The sequence below is a fragment of the Peromyscus eremicus genome, chromosome 2 (genome assembly GCF_949786415.1).
Source record: "Peromyscus eremicus chromosome 2, PerEre_H2_v1, whole genome shotgun sequence".
In the NCBI taxonomy this organism is placed as follows: domain Eukaryota; kingdom Metazoa; phylum Chordata; class Mammalia; order Rodentia; family Cricetidae; genus Peromyscus; species Peromyscus eremicus.
The window spans coordinates 113,686,216-113,708,750 of record NC_081417.1 but is presented as its reverse complement, the minus strand read 5'-3'; the positions used below and the strand labels follow the sequence as shown (position 1 = coordinate 113,708,750).

Sequence of the window (22,535 nt, the reverse complement as noted above, 5' to 3'; positions counted from 1 at the left end):
ACACTTAATGGACAATTAGGAGAACAGCTGTAGGACTGTCAGAGCCCCATCTGCACACAGCTCAAACAGCAAGCCTGGACAGGGCACGGAGACAACGCACACTGCCCTGGGGCGCTGGCCCTGGGACAAAGCTTCCCTCTCAGCTCTCATTATTGTGAATATAGTGTTCTTTTTCATTACAAATTTTAACACGTGTAGAAAATTATGGAAATTGCTTAAGCCATTTGTCAACTTATATCATGTGAATTGATCAATAAATTTCACTACTTCGTTGTTAATGTAGATAAATTTTGGCATTTAATTAAGCACTAGTGAAAATGTGGCCACTTTTCATTTCAGCAGATGCATTTGCAATACAGAACTACAGGGGTAAATACAACCCAATCACGGATTATTGCTAAATATTTATAGACAATGTAGCAATTCCGAAAAGAGACACAAAAGATTTCTACAATGTAACAATTACTGTGTGCAAAATCTGAACTGAGAGCTGGTGGAGTCTACAGGAGCTGTGAACAGAATCTCAACATTGTAACTCCACAGAAGAATTGCTTATGTGTGTTTTTCCTTCACAATGCTGCCTCTATAGTAAATTTATACTCCACAGAAATAATTCCAAATTTTCATCAGAGGATGAATCTAAATATTAAAAGTCAGTTCTCTAAGTTTGTAGACATGGATTAAAATTTTCATGTTAAAAATAAGCCAATCCTTTTATATTTCTGTTAGTAAATTTATTTGAGTTTGAACTGGAGTTTAACTGAGGAGAAAGGAAGTCTCAAGATGCTAATTTCTTGAATATGATTTTGGTTACAAGGCTGGCCAAGAGGATACCGGGGTGGTAAATGGAGACAAGATGCCAGACAATGGAAATGGCAAAATGAACTCTTTAGGCTTCCTCCATATGGCCTGAGGGGCCCCAAGATGAAATCCTGCTCCTGACAGTCAGAAGCCCCATAGCCTTAACCCTCCGTGGCGGTGTCTGACATGATGAACTGCTGTATCTCATTTGAAGGGGACAGGCGCCTCTTGGTGATTCTGCTGCTGCCTTCGGGGAAAGGGGGACTCAGAATCACATAGCTGTCTTCGCAGTGCAATCCACCCCATAATTCGGTTCCCACCATTGTCTGCGGGCTTTCGGCAGGAGGCTTGGCCGGCTGAGCACTGACTGCATTTTCAGAGAAAAGCCGGCATGGTGCCTGTGTATAAATCCTTTGTAAGTATTTACAAAAAAAGTTTAGGGAATTCAAAGCTGATCCCTCACTCCTGTTCGCACAATGCCTCCATGTCAAATTGGCCATCATGGTTCGGGCAGCTTGGCAATTCCTGTTGTCTTGGCAGAGCAAGACCTGGTCATAGATGACTCTAAATCCAGACTCGAATAGAGATATGAGAATTAAGCAGCCAAGGAGAAAATGGATAGGGTCTTTCTGCAGAACAAAATTACCCATCTAAATTCCCAGCCAACATTCTTTTTCTGGCACAATCCTGTGTTCATGTTTCTTTTTATTCTGAAATGTAAATTTCCTAGGACTCGAGACTTGTTTTCACACACCTGAATGGTAAAGAGGTGGGAAACTCTACCTCAGCTCTAACACATGTAATTAGGAATCCATCCTTTGTCATCTCTGACATCGGGGCTTCATGAAGTCATAATACACGTGTTTTGTTATGTTTTGTTTTGTTTTTTGTGAGTCACGCATATCTGAGACTTTGAGGGAAACCAAGGGGAAATGCTCTCGATTCTGCTAAAGAGATACTGGCATTTGTTGAGTATTTTATGTGAACACTGAAGAGTTAAGAAAGTTAAAACATTGGTTGTAAAACAAAAAAAAATTAAGATCCCTTAAAATTGAGACTCTGCCATCAACAAGTGCCATCTCCTCCTCTACACCTGAGTCTAGGCTGGCCTTTAGAACTGTTTCCCCAAACTGTCTTATAGCAAATGAGACCTTATGCCTAGCCTACCCCAAAGCTTTCAAAGGTCTGGAAGCTACTGTTTTGGCATTTTTCAGAGCCAACTGCCATGCTGTAGAAACATTTAGGTTAGACTGTGACTGAGGAGAGGTCACTGGAGAATGGTCCTGAATGACGAAAGACCATTTTGCAATTCAAGCACCCATGCTCCCCAAGGAAGACAGCTGGATGGTGACCACAGCATCAGCACATACAGCAGAGGAACCTTAGAACTGAGTCTAACCAGCCCCCAGAATCATGAAGAGCAGCAAATTCTTCTAAGGTTAATATAGTATGGGTGTAAGAATGCACAGAGCTAGATACTCACAAACTTTTTTGCTTCTCGAATAATGCCTAATATATTTATAAGGAGTAACTACTGTGTTTGGAAATTATGCAATATGTGATACTTTATTTTATTTCAAAAATACAGATATCCTAACACTGTCATAGATGTTTAAAAAAAAATAAGCAAGCAGTAGTTTGGGGGAAATTTGTTTCATAGCAATCCATAACTGAAACTTCCAACCTTTCTCAAGTTCACACTCCTTTTCAAAGTGTGGTAGCTGAAATCAACCCCACATTCCTATGCCTCTTGCAGTAGGAACCAACAAAAACCAGGAAGTTAAGATGTTAACTGGAAGAGGGGAGGGTAGAAATATTTTTGAAAAGATGCATAGGTTGATTCTGTCTTCTACTGGCTCATCATTTTCTCTCCATGCAGCATCACTCAACGATCCAACTCTACATCAATGCTCCAACTGAATACCAAAGCAAAGCTGGTTCTGAGACGAGAAAGCCATCCACTTTTAGGAATGTAGGCTTGAAAACCAAGTTAAGAGTAGACTTTTCCTAAGATGCCAGCAAATGGGAGGCTGTGTGTGCTGCTTATATTAAAATTACCAAACAAAAACTAAACTCTTTTTTTTTAAATTTTATTTGTATGGGTGTTTTGCCTGCACGTACACACTTGTGCCAAAGGCACACCTGGTGCCCACAGAGACTAGGAGATGGTACTGGATCCCCTGGAGGTGGAGTTACAGAGGCTTGTGAGCCACCATGTGGGTGCTGGGAACCCAACCTGGGTCCTCTGCAAGAACAGCAAGTGCTCTTAACTGCTGAGCCATCTCTCCAGCCCCAGAAATTACACTTATTGAAATAAATTTTCTATGAGCTAAGTGAACAAATTAGACCCTAACAGCAGCACTGTCCTATACAAGTGTGCAACTCCAACAAGTAACTTTACTTGTTGGGGCCTCATTGGATTGAGTAAGTTTTCAAAGTCCTTTAAAACTGCCACCTTTCAAAGACATGCCACTGTTTTTCAGGTGGCCCTAATTAATTCCTTATTGCGATCACTTTAGTACTAACCCCAAATCCCTTCTCTGTTGCCCAAAGGCAGAAATGAGTATATCCTTAATCTAATATTTTAGCCCTAATAAACGAATATTCAAAAACAGAGGTGACTGTGTAAGACGCTTGGTCCTTTTTGCTCCACTGTGCAAAAGAACATCAAGAACGGTGACCATTTGTCTTTACTGTGAGGTCACTAAAAGTTACAGCAAGTTAGTACGCATTCTGCCCCTCGGGAAAGACCTGAGAGAGACTGAAAGGCTTCATAGCTCACTCGTTCCCATGCTATGTCTGACACTGAAAATGCCCACACTGGAAGCGACTCTGAATTTCAGGGGTATCTCTGCAAAACATTGAAAATATTCACCTGTATCTAAAAAAGGAACAATGTGCTTCATGAATTCCAACCCCACCACCGACCTCGGTAGTTTCAGGCACCGGGAGTCACCAGATGTGGGACTGAATGTGTTACTCACCAGTCAGGGATTCTTGGGCAGTCTTCTTAACCTCTGTCTCCATGTTCTTCCCTGAGAAGTATAGACTTCTGGGTATAGCATAACATGACGCAGTGCACGCAGAGTGCCTAGAGAGTAAGCACACAACGCCGTGCCCGGAACAGCGAGCGCTGAACAAATGATAGATACAACTATGTAATCAGCCATACAATTAAACAATTAGGATGGAGCGTCACCAGAGCAAGAGTCCCGCCTGCTCGATTCATCTTTCTTTCTCAAGCACACAAACATGATGTCTAAAGAAAGATTCTTATTCCAGCCGATGTCTCCACACTCTCGCCGCGACAGTGTTACTCTGTTTATCTCACAGAAATCATACGGTTTGAGTTTTATATCCTCTTACCTCTGCTTATTACTAACAGGCAATAGGCCACCTTAAAAAATAAAAGTGTGCCGGGCGGTGGTGGCGCACGCCTTTAATCCCAGCACTCGGGAGGCAGAGGCAGGTGGATCTCTGTGAGTTCGAGGCCAGCCTGGTCTACAGAGCGAGATCCAGGAAAAGCGCAAAGCTATACAGAGAAACCCTGTCTCGAAAAAACCAAAAAAAATAAAAAAATTAAAAAAAAAAATAATAAAATAAAAGTGTAACTGCCACGACACAGGTGCTGACAGCAAATTAAATCTTATGAGCATGAATTAAAACTATCCATGGCCCACACGGAACAGGAGACTTGGAAGAGGGGTAACTTTGGAAGTTGGGCTTGTCAAAGCTACTGGCCTTGGCAACTGGCTTTGTAGAAGTTTTCTTTTTATTTTATTTTATTTTATTAATTTTATTTTACAATTTAATTTAATTTTACATATCAGCCATGGATTCCCTTGTTCTCCCCCCTCCCACCCCCCCACCCCTCACCCCGCCTTCCCCCCATTCCCATCTCAGTGTGGGGAGGGGACTGGACCTGCCTGGACTGAATCTACCAAGTTGAACTCAATCCTCAGGGGTAAAAGTTTTCTTACAGAACCCAAGACCTTGGGCTTTAGGAGCCCCTGTGGAGTTATTCTCACTCAGCTTGCTAAGGAGTACAACTGAGATAGTTTCTGGACAACTTGCTCAGGTCAGTCAGTGACCAAATCAAACTGAGGATTCACATGACCCAAAGTCCCGCATTCATTATTCCATTATTACTGGACTTACCTTAAGAGAAAGTGAGGTCAGTGGCGTGAAGCAAATATCAGAAAACAAGGTGTATAACACATAATCTCAAGCTTTCTCCGGGGAATTCATGGATTTTGCAACACAAGATCAATGATCAAAGCCCCACAATCACGGCCAGGGATGCACTGCTGCCCATGATGAAGACTTACCTCCGGTTCACATCCACGTGATCGCACCTATAGTACTGCAAACATCGATTAAGGGTAATCCTGTTCCAGCTCTAAACTTGTGTCTTGTGAGTCATCCCCAGGCAAATGAGCCAGTTCATTCAGGCTCTCAATACAGTAACACAAAGCCAAACAAAAACACACACACTCCAAAATAAAACTACCGTGGAGCAGACTTTATATAATTTTAATTGCTATCATTGTAATTAACAAGGCTATTAGCAAAGTTAAAGGCAATGGAGACACAAATAAGATCGGGCTTATGGGCGAAAAAAAAAAAAAAAGCACTGAGAAAATTTGCAGAGAGGAGGCTGAACCACATACAAGACTGGCATGCACTACATTTTCTAGGTAGCTAAGAACATGTATATGACATGAATTCGTATCAGAGCTGAACTGACTTCCTCATCTTTTTCCGCTCCAATTTCTGCAAGCAACAAGACAGGAAATGGAAAGGGACCATTTATTAGCATCGCCACAGGCCTAATTCAAGCTGAAACTTGAGTGTCTTGCTCTTGTCCCAAGACTGAGTGATCTAAGATCTTCCAGATAATTCGGAATCCTCACCTTTGGTGTGCTTGTGGCTTTTCTGAGTTTTTAAGATTCTAAAAGATGCTCTACCAAAAGGCAAACAATTATAACAGTTTCAGTGTTTTTCTGTGACATGAAGAATGCATTCTTTATTTTGTGGCAGGCAGGGTCACCAGAACCATCAAGGACTGTCTGCAGCTTGGGAAGGAGCTGATTTGAATAAGAGATGTGAGTTTGGTTCCATTTTCAGATCACATCAAATAATTTTAATAGATCACAGGGAGCCAAAAGCTAGCTCTTCAGAACTTGATATGTATACAGGCATTAAAATGTATATTAGAAGTATATTAATACAACTCTATTTCAACACATTTAATTCTTAAATGCTACATATACTTGTCTAATCTCCCATTTTAAAATAGAAAAGGTTAGATTATAGCATCAGGTTAGCTCTCTTTGAAGCAGGTAATAATTAAGTTGATTCACTGTTGCAATTACTGTCAAATCCCCCTTAATTACCACAGACTTTATAGCGGCTTCATTACACGTCTGCTATAATGCATTGTGGCCCTAAGGAGAGGTGTCGCAGGAAATTCTGCATAGCATGGATAATTCTAACCCGAGGTTACAGCTTCCAGCGAAAGCTCCCACACTGAATTTATCTTTTTTTGACATTTCTTCCTGTTACTCCAGCAGTTAAACTAAGGTAACGTCACTAAAACACCCACCAAACTTTGAAAGTTAGAATTGATTTCTCCACAGCCATTTAAAACAAAACAGAGAGAGAGAGAGAGAGAGAGAGAGAGAGAGGGGGACAGGGAGAGAGGGGGAGGGAGGGAGGAAAGTAGGGGGGAGGAAGGGAGGGAAAGAGAGTGGGAGAAAGGATAAAATAGTCATTAATTATTGTCCAAAAATCATTCTATTGTTTTAATGATGAGTTCAGATCATGTCATTCAAAAATCTGCATACCTAAATCAGACTTGTGCCTCATGTACCTTCTTCTTACAGATATTTTTAAAAGATGAAGGCAAAAATTACAACTGAATCTCTAACAGATAATCTTGAAGAGATTATTTTTTACTTATTAGTGATTTTACCAAGTGATTTCCGGGGAAAATAATCATTAAAATGCAAACATCATTTCAAAGTTTTCCTAGTGCCGCTTGTATTCACTGGGAAAATCTTTACAAACCTCTGCCTGTGGACTGAACAAGTTCAAAACAGATAACTGAATGCCCCCTCGCAAAGATCCTTTCTTTAAGCAAAGAATTCCCCCCACCCTGAATATATCAGACTCAGAAGGGGCAGCAGCGTGAATCTCACTATCGGCATCTGTGGTAACAGTTAAGGGCCTGGCTTTGTACGCAATCTAGTTATTAAATTTCTCCAGAGACCATGACTCATTAATCAAATATTCATACATCTCTGCAAATACAAGCTGAAACAGAGAATACCCTCAGAGCCAGGCCTCCCAACACAAGTGCTCTTTCATGTTACCACTGACAAAATCCTGAGAACATGTGGTCATGTTTTGCATTTCTGATGTACTATGTACTCTTCAGTACTCCGTTTCCTAAAAACAGAACACAGACGCTCTAACTCATTGCAAGTGTTGATGGTCACAATTAAAATGACTGCACTGTTGCTTCACAACATCTTTTTTTAAACGAGGACAGTGAATCGGTTCTTCTGTTCTTTGTTTACCATCAAACAAGTAATTTTTTCCCAGGCGGATGAAGAAACCCGGGGCCATGCTCCTATTAATACAAGAATTTGTATTAGCATGGAAACAACAAATCGCTACTTAAACCAGGAAGGCCAAATCACTTAACATATTAGAGACATGAACTTGCTATATTTTGCCAAGCCCTGGGTCTGCTTTGTGCCACTGGGTGTTTCCCCCACTTTGTACAGTTAACAAAAGGTCTTTGCAATCCACGGTGTCTGGAAAATGGGGGTCTGCGAGGCAGCCCAAGAGGAGAAAGCACAAATGTTTCCTCATAAGGCTGCTAGGATCAGGTTCCTCACCTCAGGGTGGGCAAGACGAGCCATGGAAAAGGGAAGAAAGAAAGGAACATGTAATGTAAACTCCCTGCTTAGCACATAACTCACTTTCCCAAAACAGGGACTCAATTCTCAATGCTCCCTGAAGAGAAGCGACTCTCTCAAGTGCGCCTCATCCACTCCATCCATGCTGGTCTCCGACGCACACTGATTGGGTCTTTAACCCAGAATTCTTCCAGATCCTGGATCCCAGACTGTCCTCCTCCACCACCCTCTCTTTGCCCTATGAGGCTCAGCCCTCCTCCACTACCCATGTGCCACTTTCTCTAGATTTCCTGTGTCCTTCAGAATATCTAACCCAGTATGGTGTGGCGACACCTAGAGTCAGCTGCAGAATCAGGAGTGGGTTAAATCTCAGGTCTGCAAATAAGCAGGCATTGGATACTCAATGTTTCCGTCTGTAAAAATGGAGATGATGAAGAGATCTGCTTACCAGGGTTTTTGTGAAATGAACTCAGTGTGTGTTTTATAACATGTGGTACGAGGCAGTCGCTGCCATACACACCATCATGGCAGTCCTTCAAACTCTACCTCTCCACACTGACTCCAACTTCTCTTTCGTCTGAGGATAGTAACTCTCTCCCAAATGTTCCAGCGGACTCCTCCTAAGTGTTTGCATTCCTCTGGTGAGCACAGCTTTGCACATCCACTTCCAGATGCTGGCTCTACCATCACTCTGTGTCCTTTCCATATCATCTACCACAATCCCCAGCTCTGGACTCCAGCCTGAACTCTGCTCTTCCTATCATTTTCAATGGCTTCTACTTCTCAAAACTTCCATATATTAAATCCTTTTCAAGTGTGGTAAAACCTGTGGGATGCCCCAGGAAACATTTAGGTTCAAATAAAAATAAATATATGATTAAGAGGAAATTACTAAAATATTTTTGAAACATGAGATATAGTAAAATATCTGCTTCTTTATCAACACATTAATAAATCCAAGCAGCAAGCCCACCATAATTTCAAAGATATGTAACTATTTCAAGATATCTGCATTAACTATGACATGAAAACATCTGGTTCCCATCTATGACAAGGTTATAGTTATGGCTGATAACAATGTACTTTGCTTCCTAAATTCCTAATAAAAAATTTCACAAAATAAAAATAAAAGAAATTCTATGTTTAAATTGTATGTTAGTGAAAATATAGATGCAAGCTTCCCTGTCCAAGTTCACAGATCCCTGGGTTCTAGTCAGAGGTCCATCAGGTTAAAAATGAGATGCATTAAGTGGCCTGTTCTTTCTGAGCCCCATATAAATTCAGTAAGTACATCCACAGAAGCTGGAGAGTTATACCGCAGTAAAACTGACGCCATCAAGAAGGGCTTGAGGAATCTTCTGGTTTTAAATTTTCATGATTAAAGTGTAAAGATTAAACTGATTTCTATCATGTTCTTCCTTCATAGTGTCCTTCCTTTTCTTTCTACCAGGAATCCACCTAAGAGCATACTTCAGCCCAAGCCTCACGGCCCTCCGCTACCTGGCCTCAGCACGCTTTAACCCTCGTGTTCCAAGCACCATCACTTAATGCCTGCACTGGTTACCCCAGCCAGCGTCAAAGCTATGAACCTCGGAAATTCCTATGGGATGGGTCCTTTGCCAACCCCACTTCCAGTTAGAAAATGTGCCTCTGGACTCTGACTCTGAATATTTATAATACTTTTTAAAAAGATTTTACTTTTATTTAATTGTGCATGTGGGTGCAGTGACCATGGAGGCCAAAAGAGGGCGCCAGATCCCAGAACCAGAGTTACAAGCTGTTGTGAGCCACCTGTCAGTGTGGGTGCTGGGAGCCAAACTCTGGTCCTATCTTAACTGCAGAGCCATCTTCTCTGGTCCCTGTGCTGATAATTAACTCATCTCTGCAGTCATATAACCATATTAGATTTCCAGATTCATCTCAAATGCTACCCTTCCTGTAACATGTTAGCTGTATTTTGGGACAAAACATCATCTTACCTTGTAGAATTTCTAATGCGCCCTTTTTTTGGTGTGGAGAGAGTTACAGTTTTGTGTGTCTATTCTCCACCCTTAAGTAAATTTCTAATGCTTGTAGTCCAACCCTAGTTCAAACAAATCTCTTAGAGCCTTTTCAAACTTAAGACAGACATTAACGAGCGTAGACAGCATGTTTAGCACTTATTGATCAGAGCGGCCAGACATTTTCCTCTCTAAAAGCCCACACACCCCTTGCTGTAACTCTACCTACTTCTGTAGTTGGTATGATTCCAGTTCATAGATGTTAAACAACTTGCTCACAGCCAGAATTCCACCAAGTGATGAAGTGACGACTGAAGGAGTCAGTGTGACACCAGGTCACTCTGTCATCTCTATTGTGGAATGCTGCAACGTGGAAAAAAAAAAAAAAACCACAACCCACACACACAATAAAGGAAGCAAGAAAGAACATGGCAATCTTAAAAAAGAATGAAGCTGGAAGTTTCTAGCAAAGTTACAGTAACGAACACAGAGTACATTTAAGAGTACAGGACCAGAGGTGTAGATCAGTGATGCTCTGTGTACTTAGCACAGCCAAGGCCCTAGGTTCAAAGCCTCTCCCACCCCCACCCCCAGCCCCTACTCCACCTCCAGCACTCAACTGAGGGTCTAGAACCAAATCCTTATATTCATGGTCAACTGATTTTCAGTAACACTGCAAATACCATTCAACAGGAGACGGAACAGTTTTTTCAACAGTGGCGCTCAGAAGCTGGATAGCCCCAGGCATCAGGTTGAATCCAGGCATCCATTTCACAGTATATACAAAAATCGGCTCAACGTGAATAAAATGTCAGAACTAAAATGATAAAACTCTTAGAAGGAAGTACAGGGATCACTCTTTTTATCATAGACTAAGCAGTGGTTTCTTAACTATGACACCAAGAGCACAAACAACCAGAGAGGAAGACAGAAAACAGGAAAATTAGACTTGGATTAGAATTAGAAGCATTCTGTGTTCTCCCCCCATCATGCCCTCCCTCCATTTGGTCCTTTGACACAGGACCCAAAGCAACGGGGTAAACCGATTGATTATGGACAGAAGCCTTCATCATGAAAATAAGACAATCCACAGACTGAAAATGTCCAGAAATCATACGACTGACAAATAACTTAGATCCAGAACATGGAAAGATTCCTTACAACTCAATAATATAAAGACAAAGGACCCAACTTAGAAATGAGCAATCAACTTGAATTTCTTCTGTGGGTGTCTTAGTTAGGGTTTCTATCTCTGTGATGAAACACCATGACCAAAAAGCAAATTGGGGAGGAAAGGGTTTATTCAGCTTACACTTCCATATTGCTGTTCATCACCAAAGAAGTCAGGAGGAACTCAAGCAGGGCAGGAACCTGGAGGCAGGAGCTGATGCAGAGGTCAGGGAAGAATGCTGTTTACTGGCTTGCTCCTCATGGCTTGCTCGGCCTGCTTTCTTCTAGGACCCAGGACTTCCAGCCCAGGGATGGCACCACCTACTACTGGCACTACCCTCCCTCATTGATCACTAATTGAGAAAAGGTCTTCCAGCTGGATCTCATGGAGGCATTTCCTCAGCTGAGGCTCCTTGCTCTCTGATGACTCTAGCTTGTGTCAAGTTGACACATAAAACCAGCCACTACAGTGCAGTATGAAAACTGGAAAGCATACGGCAAGATGTCAAATGCTGTTAGTAACTGGGGAAATCAAGGTGAGTGAGGAAGGGGAAAAGCTGGAGGGGCCTCTCCCTCCACACTGCTATAGAGCTATGAAGAGGTGTAACCACCTTGGAAAACAGTTTGGGAGTTCTTCATATAGTTAAACATAAACTTTCCCACATCACTAGCAATTTCAATTCCTAAGTATATGCCCAGGAGAATAAAAATATACATCCATGTAAAATCATGGACATGGCTGACAATAGCACATTTTACATAGAGGCCAAATAGTATAAATAATAGAAACATTCATCAATTCATGAATAAACAAAATGTGGTTTCTCAACCTACTGGAATATTATTCAATCACAAAAAGAGTGAAGTCCATCACCACGTAAAAAAGTCATGCTAGCGGAGTGGTAGTGGCGCTCGCCTTTAATCCCAGCACTTGGAAGGCAGAGACAGGCAGGTCTGTGAGCTCTGTAGGTCAACCTGCTCCACACAGCCAGTTGGAAGGCAGTCAGAGCTACAAAGTGAGAACCTGCCTTAAAAGAGAGAGGTAGGGGCAGGGCTGTTGTTTAAAACAGAAAACCAACTGTGATGACACTCTGGTTGGGTAAGTGGTCCCCACAGGCCAAGTGTTAAAGGCTTGGCCCCAGCTACCACTGGGAGGTAGCAGAATCTTTAGGAGGTGGAGTCTAGTGGACAGGAATAACCCTTGAAGGGGACATTGTGACCTGACCCTTCCTTCTCTCTGCTCCCACCATGCTCTCCTGCTATGATATATTTACCTTACCACAGGCCAAACAGCAAACAGGACCACTGACTATGAATAAACAGGACCACTGACTATGGATCAAAACCTCCCAAAGTATGAGCTAAAATAGGCCTTTCCTTTTAAAGTTGATTATACAGGTATTTTGTTATAGCAATAATTGCTAACTCGAATTACTGCACTAAATAGACTTATCTGGGACTTAGATGTACAGTAGTTATATAATCTAGTACCCCTCAACTACCTTAAATAACAGACTACACAATTTTTGGATTTTATTACCAGTTATTTTTTTAACTATGTCATGAAGGCAGAAAAATAAAAGTGGTAAAATTACTGGTAAGAAATGCAGATCTCATAAATTTAATTAATATACAGACAGAAATAATCAGCCTCTGTGAAATGCTCAGGCAAATGTATATCTATTTTAAAGTAGACAAGTATATGTTCTACTGTACAAAAGAAAAAGAAAATGAGTTATAGCTATATCAAGGTCATGACAAGCCTATATGATTAAAAATAATTCGAGCTTTAAATATTTTTAAATATTTTAAATTCCCTTATATAATATTTTAAATCTTCTTAAACTATTATTTTAAGACATCTATTATTCAGCCCCTTCAGATTCAACTGTCTCAAGTCTTTATAAGAACAAATTATAAGCAAAAATAAGAGTATCTCTTGATGTAGACTTGGGCTAGCAGCCATAACCTTTATGGCTAGAAAGCAGTCACAGGTCACAGGTCACAGGTCACAGGTCACAGGAATGAACACCAACGTAAGCCAGAGGCTAAAATAACACTGCTACATAAATAAAAACATGAAATGCTGAATGTGTGGTGACCCTCTTCACCAAGAATAAACAGATTAATCAAATAAAAATCCAAATTCAACCAACTGGACATGCTTCAAGGACTATATGAACATGACCTACAGAAAGATGAAAGCAACATATTAAGACATCAAGAGGTGGGTGCATTTTTTTCTTGTCATATCTATTAAATACAGTAAATAATTTAAATATACATGTGGAGCATCTCCCCACTAAAACCCCTGTTCTAATTACTCCTGACAGCAGGATTTCCTCACCAGACCTAATCTCCCTGCATTCATTTGCTGTATTCTGAAACAAGCAAGCTGGTGTGAACATTACCAAGTGAAAAGCAAGCCATATGTAAACACTGGACAAGTTGGGGAGTGGGGGACCCTCTACCCCTAGTGCCTCTGGAGCTGCCCAACATGGCTTCTGGGGAAGAGACAGAAACAAGAACCCCTTATCTCGTCTTATTTCTAAGCAATTGCTTTTCCCTTTCTATTCTTGGTTGTGGGGGTGGGGAGTAGGGAGGGCAGAATGGAGGATTCCCTACACCCACGCACACACATGCAAAGGCCACAGGAGGACATTAGGTGTTCTGCTCTATCATTCTCAGCCACATTCTCCTGAGACAGGGTCTCTCTCTGAACCTGGAGCTTGCCATCTTGGCTAGCCAGCAAGTCCCAGCAATCCTTCTGTCTCCACCTCCAGCAGGGCTAGGGTTAGGCGAGTACACAGCCACACTGTCTGTGTCGTGGGTTCTGGGGATGCAGACTCTGGTTCTCATGACTGTACAACCAGCACTCCCGCCCACTGAGCCAGCTCCCGCCCCTTCTCTCACGATGTCTTGATGTCCAGCTTCTATCTCACCAATACTTTAAATGTAGTGTCTTCCTCATCTCGTGTCTGCTTCGGTAACAACACATTTAGTCATCATTTTATTTTACAGATTGCTTCTTTATTATTTACCTGCCCTTCCTCTTGTTTCCTGGTTCTGGAAAATTCTTTATCATTGTTTTTGTTTGTTTGTTTGTTTGTTTTTCTTTTAATGCTTGCACCTGAACATGCAGTCAAAAACACTTGTACGTCAAATACAAGCTATTGAAGGTGATCTCTAACCAACCATGACAGTGAAACTTCTCTGAGGCCGAAGGGAAAAGCTGGACCACCGGCACAGAAGAAGAGAGGCTAACTGGAGACCACTAAAAAGCCGGTTTCTAACCCAAAATTGGATGGATTACACAGGGAAGTCATTGTGTTGTTTTCGTTTTAAAGTCAGTTCTCTAGAGTTAGAAGTAACTGACAAAACTGTGTTTGCCTCGGACAGTGTCAAGTTCTAAGGTGGACAGATCCCAGAGGGATCTGGATTAGTAATCTCCTAAGATTATCTTCTCACTAACACAGATTTAATGAGGTTGGTTTGATGGTAATAGCAGAAAAATGAAAACCTCAGGGAAATTTTCTGGAAATACTCACACTATAAAGGATCTTTTTATTTATTCATTCATTTATTCAGGAAAGGATGACTGTTAAAATTGCCCGCTGGCGGTTTACACACTGGCAAAAAAAAAAAAAAATTAATTCACAACATCAAGCCTTATAAAGAAGACAAAGGAAACGCTTGTTTAAAAAGTTCTATCAAAACTTGAACAAAATCATTTCTGAAATGTTCCTGTAAGGTCTAGTATCTTCAATAGGAGACTTGCTCCATCAGGACTCTAATGAGAGCTCATCTTAGACTCTGCCTTGGAAGAAAGCACTCCAAAGCGTCCCTGACATGCTTCCAAGCAAAGTGCTTCTAGCCTGACCCTAATGGTAGAATCTAGCTGCTGCTTCCCTAGTGAGAGAGAAGCCTAGCTTTGGCTGGTCCTCAAATGAAGGTGAATCAGTAAACAACCAAGATAAACCCATCACTCTTCATTTCTACCCATACATTCATTCACCCCTATACATTACTAAATACACTTTAGATGCTTATTATTATGCTAAAAGTTTCTGATTCTAGACCGTTATTCCCAGTCAGGTAGATGATTGTGTTGTAAGATTTCTTTGTTTTGACTGCACAATATTCTGAAACAGCATGTTAAATAGAATTTAATGTAAACAGTTGTTACCTCCTCTCTCCTTACCATTGTCCGGGTAGAATGTTGTCTCACTCCAATATTCTACTTTAATATTATCTTTCAAAGAGCTAGGAAAGTAAAGAGTTCTTCTGTAACTACAAGCTTTTATAGAGAGCTCTTACACAGGAACACTTACAATCAGTGCTGATCCACGTAACAATGTAAATGCTCGCATGAGATGTGTCTACTGTCCAATCCTGCAGTATCTGAGATGAGAGGAATGTAGCACATAAAATCTGGCATATTCTTGGCTTTTCATTCTTATACTGCCTTGACATTCTAGGAAAATTAGTATTGAACTTAATTTGTCCAGATTTATCTAGGGCAAAGGGAAAATTTAGATTTCAGACTGCTTCAATTCAATAAACCATCCTCAATGGGAAATGTCAAACCTGTTTTTATTCTTCAGGCTTACTGAAGCTATCTCACGCCCTCTGTTTTGGCTTCACATGCAACTGTAAACAAAGGGATTCTCTGACACAGGAGGGCAATGACTACACGATACAAACTTTGACATCTTTGTAAGTCATCATTCTATCCTGGAACACAAAAGTTTTGTAAAATAGTTAATCCTCTGCTTCAGGCATTATTTCCATTCATCAGAAACAAATAGAATTCATTTGAGATAATGATTTTTTTCAATAGGAGAATTAAAATAATCCAAACATTAAAACCAACACAAAACTATTTTATGTTCTCACATTTTTATTAAAGTATTTGTTTTATAAACCTGGCATGGTAATAACTCTCAATATATCACAAATTTGTCTTTAAGTAAACTTACAACACACTTAAGGCAGATTCAACCTGTAAATAGTCTCAACTTCTAAACACCATGACATCACTTTAAACAAACAGCAAAATCAGAAAGCATCCATATCTTTCTTGGTATTCATCTTTAGACTTAAAAATTGGGTAATACATTGGATTTCCATAAAGTTTCACTTTTAAGATAGGAACAAATAATACAACTATTCTGGAATTTCCTTTATCTAATTAAAATAAATATAGTTACTATTGACAACTTAACTTTTAAATACATGAGAAAAATCGACACTTTAGGACAGCTCCGAGGTAGAACACCTGCCTAGCATGTACAAGGCCCTGGGTTCAATCCCCAGGACAAAAAAAAAAAAAAAAAAAAAAAGAAAGAAAGGAAGAGAGGAAGAAAACACAATGCTTTATATTCATTCCTCATCGCTCTGCAGCAAGCATAATGAGTAGCTATTATAAAACCATATTATTAAGTATTGCCTGAAAATCCTGCTTACATGATTTTACGTGTCCATTTAGTTATCTAGATACACAAAGCCAAAGCATTCTCTGGTTCCCTAACAGCAGGAGCCTGGGAAGTTCTGAAGACCCAGTCTCTGCTCTCCTGTCATTAACATCAAGCAAGGCTTTGAAAATTAATTTGGTGATGCCAATCTTTGAGGGAACCTGTATCAAAACCTCCAGGGGACCAATGGGCTCAGGTAGAAGATGCTGGGGACCAAAAGGCTTACAGTTAAGGTAGTGTTTCATTAGCACATCTTTGGGAAACAGGAATGCAACCAGAATCATTGTTATTTATCACTAGAAAGCAAGAGCCATCCAGTCATTCCTTTCAGAAAAATACCTTTAAAGTTTGGGTGTTTTCAAATGTGCATTGTTAAAAGGACACACACAGTTGGGATCTGATGACAGAGGATCTCGAGTGTGCTTGTAACTCTTCGTGGCTCCCCCGTGGTCAAGCTCTTCTCATAAACACAAATGCATTAATCTTTAAAGTAGGACAAACTCTTCTGTGCTAAATCTTTTGAATTTTTTCTTCTCATCTTCTGAGAAAAGGTCTTCTTCACTGGCTGCAGTAGATGTAAAATCAAAGTCTCTGGAATGGCCATTTACAAAAGTGAATAATGGGTACTTCTCCTTAGAGGAAATGCTCAACATCTGTAAGAGACAGCACAATGAATCACACACTGGATGCAGCTGCGCATAGTAGGGCCACGTGACAGAACTAACCGATTTAGCCCTGGCCTCGTCGTGAGCATTTCTCTCTTACATTCACCCAGTGCTATTGTCTGAACTGTCTACAGGATTGAAGTTGATCAGCACCACACAGTTTACCCATAAAAATACAAGCTAGATCACCAAGCCCTTCCACTCCAAGGTCTCCCACAGTCCTCTAGTCCCATTATTTTGTTGTCATGCTGAAGAACTAGCTCATATTTCTTCTAGCTAGTAACCAGAACGTTACAAAATGACGGTGGTGAAATGTTGTGAAAGATAGTTTGATAAGGTAACACTCAAAAAAGCAGCGTGACACCAAGTCAGACAGTCTGGTCTAGTCTCAATTCTGCAACTACCTCAAGGTGGCCTTGGCTGAATCACTCTCCCTCATCATCTATGAGACGGCCTAAGTCAGCCAACTGCCCTATGAGAGAATTGTTTTTAAAAGACTGAAAGCAATAATAATACAAAGCTCTCTCTATTTATTTATTTATTTATTTATTTATTATGTATACAGTGTTCTATCTGCACATATCCTTGCAGGCCAGAAGAGGGCACCAGATCTCATAACAGATGGTTGTGAGCCACCATGTGGTTGCTGGGAATTGAACTTAGGGCCTTTGGAAGAGCAAGCAGTGCTCTTAACCTCTGAGCCATGTCTCCAGCCCTACAAAGCTCTCTTAAAAATTCAGTTTGAGGGCCAATGAGATGGCTCAGTGGATAAAGATGCTTGTCACCAAGCCTGACAATCTGAGTTTAATACCTAGCACCCACATGGTAGAAAGAGAGAATTAATTCCCACAAGTTGTCCTCTGATTTCCACATGTAAAAAATGGCATATGCATTTTAAAAATGTAATAAAAATAAAGAAATAGGTTTGGTCTTTTCAAAGATTCCTATACCAACAATTTTGACTAAATATTTCTGCTTTAATCCAATCAACATGAAAGATTGATCTCTTGTACAGTAATGACACAATGCCTCCTTACAAAAAAAGCAGCCCCTAAAACCTTGTGGGGACCTGCAACTTTTATAGAATAAACATTTGTAAAGTGCAGATTCAAGTGTACTTTGAACAATTTTAAATTTTTCTATTAAATAAATTCTATTAAAATATAAACAATGTTCATTAAAATGAATAGAAAAGTTGCTCTGAAGAATGTTTGAACAGAAAAGTTTCTTTCTCTTTTTTCATTTTTGAGACAAGATGTCATTCTGTCCTCAGACTGGTTTCAACTTCACAATGGCCCTGCCTCTGCCTCTGGAATGCTGGGATTATAGGCATTACCAACAGCCCCGGGAGAAACCAAAATTTTGTTGTTAATAAAGACCATTAAAACTCTGAAATTTTCAAGTTACACAGCAAAGGCTGAGAGAATATCAACTGTACATATAAACATCACTAACCATCAGTTAAATATGGTTTGTTATCACCTGTAGATTTATATCTCTCTCTCTCTTTCTCTCTCATACACACACACACACACACACACACACACACACACACACATACACACACACATTACATTTGTAGATTCTCTTGAAACATGGCTTAAAAAGGTAGCTCTGGCAAAAGAAATAATGTTAAAAACATTTCAACAAGACATTTAACATAAAACACATCTTCTTGTTGCATGGAAACAAACCATATTAAAACAGCCAAGAACTAAAAACATTAGAGGTGATGAAACCAGGTCTTATAATTCATATAAGGCTTCTAATTTATACATTGCTCTAGTTTATTTGATTTGCATTCTACAAAAAAGAGGAGAAGGGCAAAAATATGGGAAATAAAGAACAAGAGGCGGAAAGGATTGGCATCTGAGGAACCATCTTCACCAGCCAACAGCTGGGATATATGCCAGACCTGCCTGTCATTTTACATCCATTTCATGTCACTTGTAAAGTCCAGTATCTGATGGGCAAGCATCCATATTACATTGTTTTCAGATCAACACAGCATAGCTAATGTTAGAATCTTCATCTTTCCTTTCAAGATCGGAAAGGAGTCTTTTGGGTTTGTTAGTTATGACCAAAGTGTTCATTGATCATCAAATCTAAATTTGCACCCCAGGAAAAAAGTCAGAAAGAAAACGTTTACCCTTTGTAAAGCCCATTTACCCTCCTGCAATGTAAGCCCTCCTATACAAAGAGTGTTGATTCCATCTTTGAGAACTATCATGGCACAATCTTTCTGAGTTTATTTAAAGTAAGGCTAGAGGCTCTCAAATGAGAAATAAATTAAAGGTTTATCCAGGGAGCTGGGGAAAGAGCTCAGGGTTAAGAACACTGACTGACTGCTTCTCCAGAGGACCAGGATTTAATTCCTAGCACCCACATAGCAGCTCAACACCATCTCAAACTCCAGTTCCAGGAGTTCGACGCCCTCTTTCTGCCCTCCGTGGGCACACACGTGGGAAACACCCACACACATAAAATTAAAAATAAAGGTTTATCCAAATTAGTTAAAATGCAATGTCCACACAAAACCTGCACACAGGGTTAGAGAGGTGATTCTGCAGTTAAGAGCACTGGCAGAGGACCCAAGTTCAGTTCCCAGCACCCACATGGCATCTTCAACCGCCTGTAACTCAAGTACCATAGGATTCAACACCCTTTCTCCTCCCCAGGCACCAGGGACACCTGTGCGCACATACATTCACTCAGGCAAATATATTCATATGAATAAAATAAAAATAAATACACTTATTTAAAATCCTGCATACATAAGTTTACAGCAGTTAACTTCACAATGTCAAAACTTGGAAGTAATCACGATGCTGTTGTTGTTTAATGAAAAAACAAATAAGCTGTGGTAATCCCCAAAATGGAATGTTAGTCTGTGCTGGAAAGAAAGGAGCTATGAAAACATGTAGAAACTTCAAGTGCACATCACCGTGTGGAAAAGGTCAACCTGAGGAGACTACATGCTGCATGGCCTCAGCTATATGACATTTTGGAAATGGGAAACGATGAGCACAGTAAAAGATCAGTGTCTAAGAGGACAGAGGCTGAGCAGGCACAGGAGAGAGGGTTTCTGACAGTTAAACTACTGTTTATGATATTATAATGACATGTGTCTCAATGTGTCTGTCAAAAGCCACAGAATACACAGCATACAGTGTAAATCTCAAAACTCTGGATTTGGGATGGCAGCAAGGTGTCAATCTGAGGGCCTTGGCTGTAACAAATGCACTGCCCTGCTGTGGTAGACTGATAGTGGGGAGGACGGCATGTGGGAACTTTCCCAAAACATAGAAGATCATCCGTCCTATTAAAAATGCACTATAAGGAGCTGGAGGGGAGGTTGGGGGATGGGAGGAGAGGAGGGAAGGAAACTGCAGTGGAGATGTAAAACAAATGAATAAGTTTAATTAATAAAAAAAAGAAAAAATATGGCCGGGCGGTGGTGGCGCACGCCTTTAATCCCAGCACTCGGGAGGCAGAGCCAGGCGGATCTCTGTGAGTTCCAGGCCAACCTGGGCTACCAAGTGAGTCCCAGGAAAGGCACAAAGCTACACAGAGAAACCCTGTCTCGAAAAACCAAAAAAAAAATAAAAATAAAAATAAAAAATAAAAATAAAAAAAAATAAACTATAATGGACAGTAGACTAGAAAACGAAGCTATCAACATGATATGGAAAGTAAGCTGTCATTTCAAGACCAATAAAAACTGGAGTGCCAAAGGAGGCTTCAGAGACTGTCTAGCTCATCCTCGTTCTAACAGACAAAGTCGGAGTCAAAGGACTCGTGATACACAGCCATCGAAGATGACTACCACATCAACAATTCATTATTGATACATGCGGCTTCAACAACCTGTCAACATCCTCTCCAGCTACTTCCTATAGCTAGGAGTAGCACAGCAAGACATCTTTAAAAACACAAAGAACTACTGATTTGAAAAACTGTGGGCTGGACAGACGGACAGCTCAGTGGTAAGAGTGCTTGCTGCTCTTCCAGAAGACCCACGTTTGGTTCCCCGTACTCACGTCAGATGGCTCACAACCACCTATAACTCCAGCTCCAGCTCCAGAGGATCCAAGTCCCCTTCTGGCCTCAGTGAGCAAACACAGGTACATAAACACAAATAGAAATACCTTCTAAAACTTGATCTTGAAATTGTTTTTTCAAAAAGAAGTCTGGTGTTCTTTTGTAATTGGAACACTGGCAATTTCGTTAAAATTTTGGGGTTTTCCAAAGTGGATAATACAAAATCTATATTTAAAAATTCCAAATTAGATTATCTATGTGAGATATCACATAGATATAGACAAAATATCACTAATTTAACACACTATTCAAAGTTAAAGACAATGTCAGTTATTTAATGATTTAGGGAAACGTTTATTGTATATCTTTTTTTAGATTTATTCTTATATATGTGTGTGCTTGCACATGCACATGTATATTCCATGTGTGTGCAAGTGCTGGTGAGGGGCAGAAGAGGGTATTGGATCCCCTGAAGCTAGAGTTACTGGTGGTAGTGAGCTGCTGGATGTGGGTTCTGGGAACTGAACTCAGGTTCTCTGGAAGAACAGCAAGCACCCTTAACTGCTGAGCCATGTCTCCAGGCCCCAAACCTTTATTAAATAATCTTTTACAAACTTTTATTATATATGTGTGAAGGCACCCATGGGGGTCAGAGGAAAATTTTCTGAAGTCAATTCTTTTCAAATCATCAGGGTTTCTTGAAGATGCCCTCACCTGCTGAGCCATCTCCCAGTCCTATTGTATATCTTTAAAAACAAAATATAAAGCTATTTATAAAACTTAACCTCAAGCACAATAAAATAATTTTATGTCTTTTGAAGACTGGAAGGAAATATAATGAAAATATTAACACTTGTCTCTAGAGGGGAAAATTAACAATGGGCTTTTTTCCTGTTGGAATATATATAAAAAATCTTATATATATTATACATAATATATATTATTTATATATATATAATTTTCAAAACTTTTAAATACATATTTTCCCATAAATTAAGAAGAATCCCAGTTTTATATTTTTAGGATCAATTAATTTACTACAGCATAATCGATTTCCAAAAGGGACTAGGGGGGTTGTTCATCAACTTTAGACAAGTCTAAATTCTATTCTGTTTTCACAACATAGCCAAATACCATGCTGAAGTTGCTTTATTCCCTGAAAAGCAAGTCATAGATTTCTTTACAGGGAAGAAATATGATCATCCTTTATCTATGTAGTGGGTTGACAGGCTTCAGAATTTAGAAAGGAATCTGGAGGACAGGAGTTGAGTAATTTATTTCATCATAAAGCTAGTTAGAAGAACAGAAGTAAAACAAGTGACAATCTCTTTCCCCATGCCAAAGTTCTTTCCACTATGGCCTACCACCAAACACGGAAATCACTCTAGCCCACAGCACTCTACTGATACTGTCCATGATCACTGCGATGGGCTACAGCCTATGTGTTGGTCATATTCT

At 40.2% G+C, this 22,535-nt stretch overlaps 1 protein-coding gene across 1 annotated transcript in view; it reads right to left on the bottom strand.

The window, feature by feature from the left end:
* Positions 1 to 16,227: 16,227 nt before the first annotated feature.
* Atg4c (autophagy related 4C cysteine peptidase) overlaps positions 16,228 to 22,535 on the bottom strand; it is a 79,801-nt gene continuing 73,493 nt past the window's right edge. Inside the window, exon 10 of the mRNA XM_059255842.1 lies at positions 16,228 to 17,024. Within this exon, the coding sequence (XP_059111825.1) occupies positions 16,857 to 17,024 (168 nt within the window). The 3' untranslated portion in view covers positions 16,228 to 16,856. The remainder of the gene's footprint in view (positions 17,025 to 22,535) is intronic.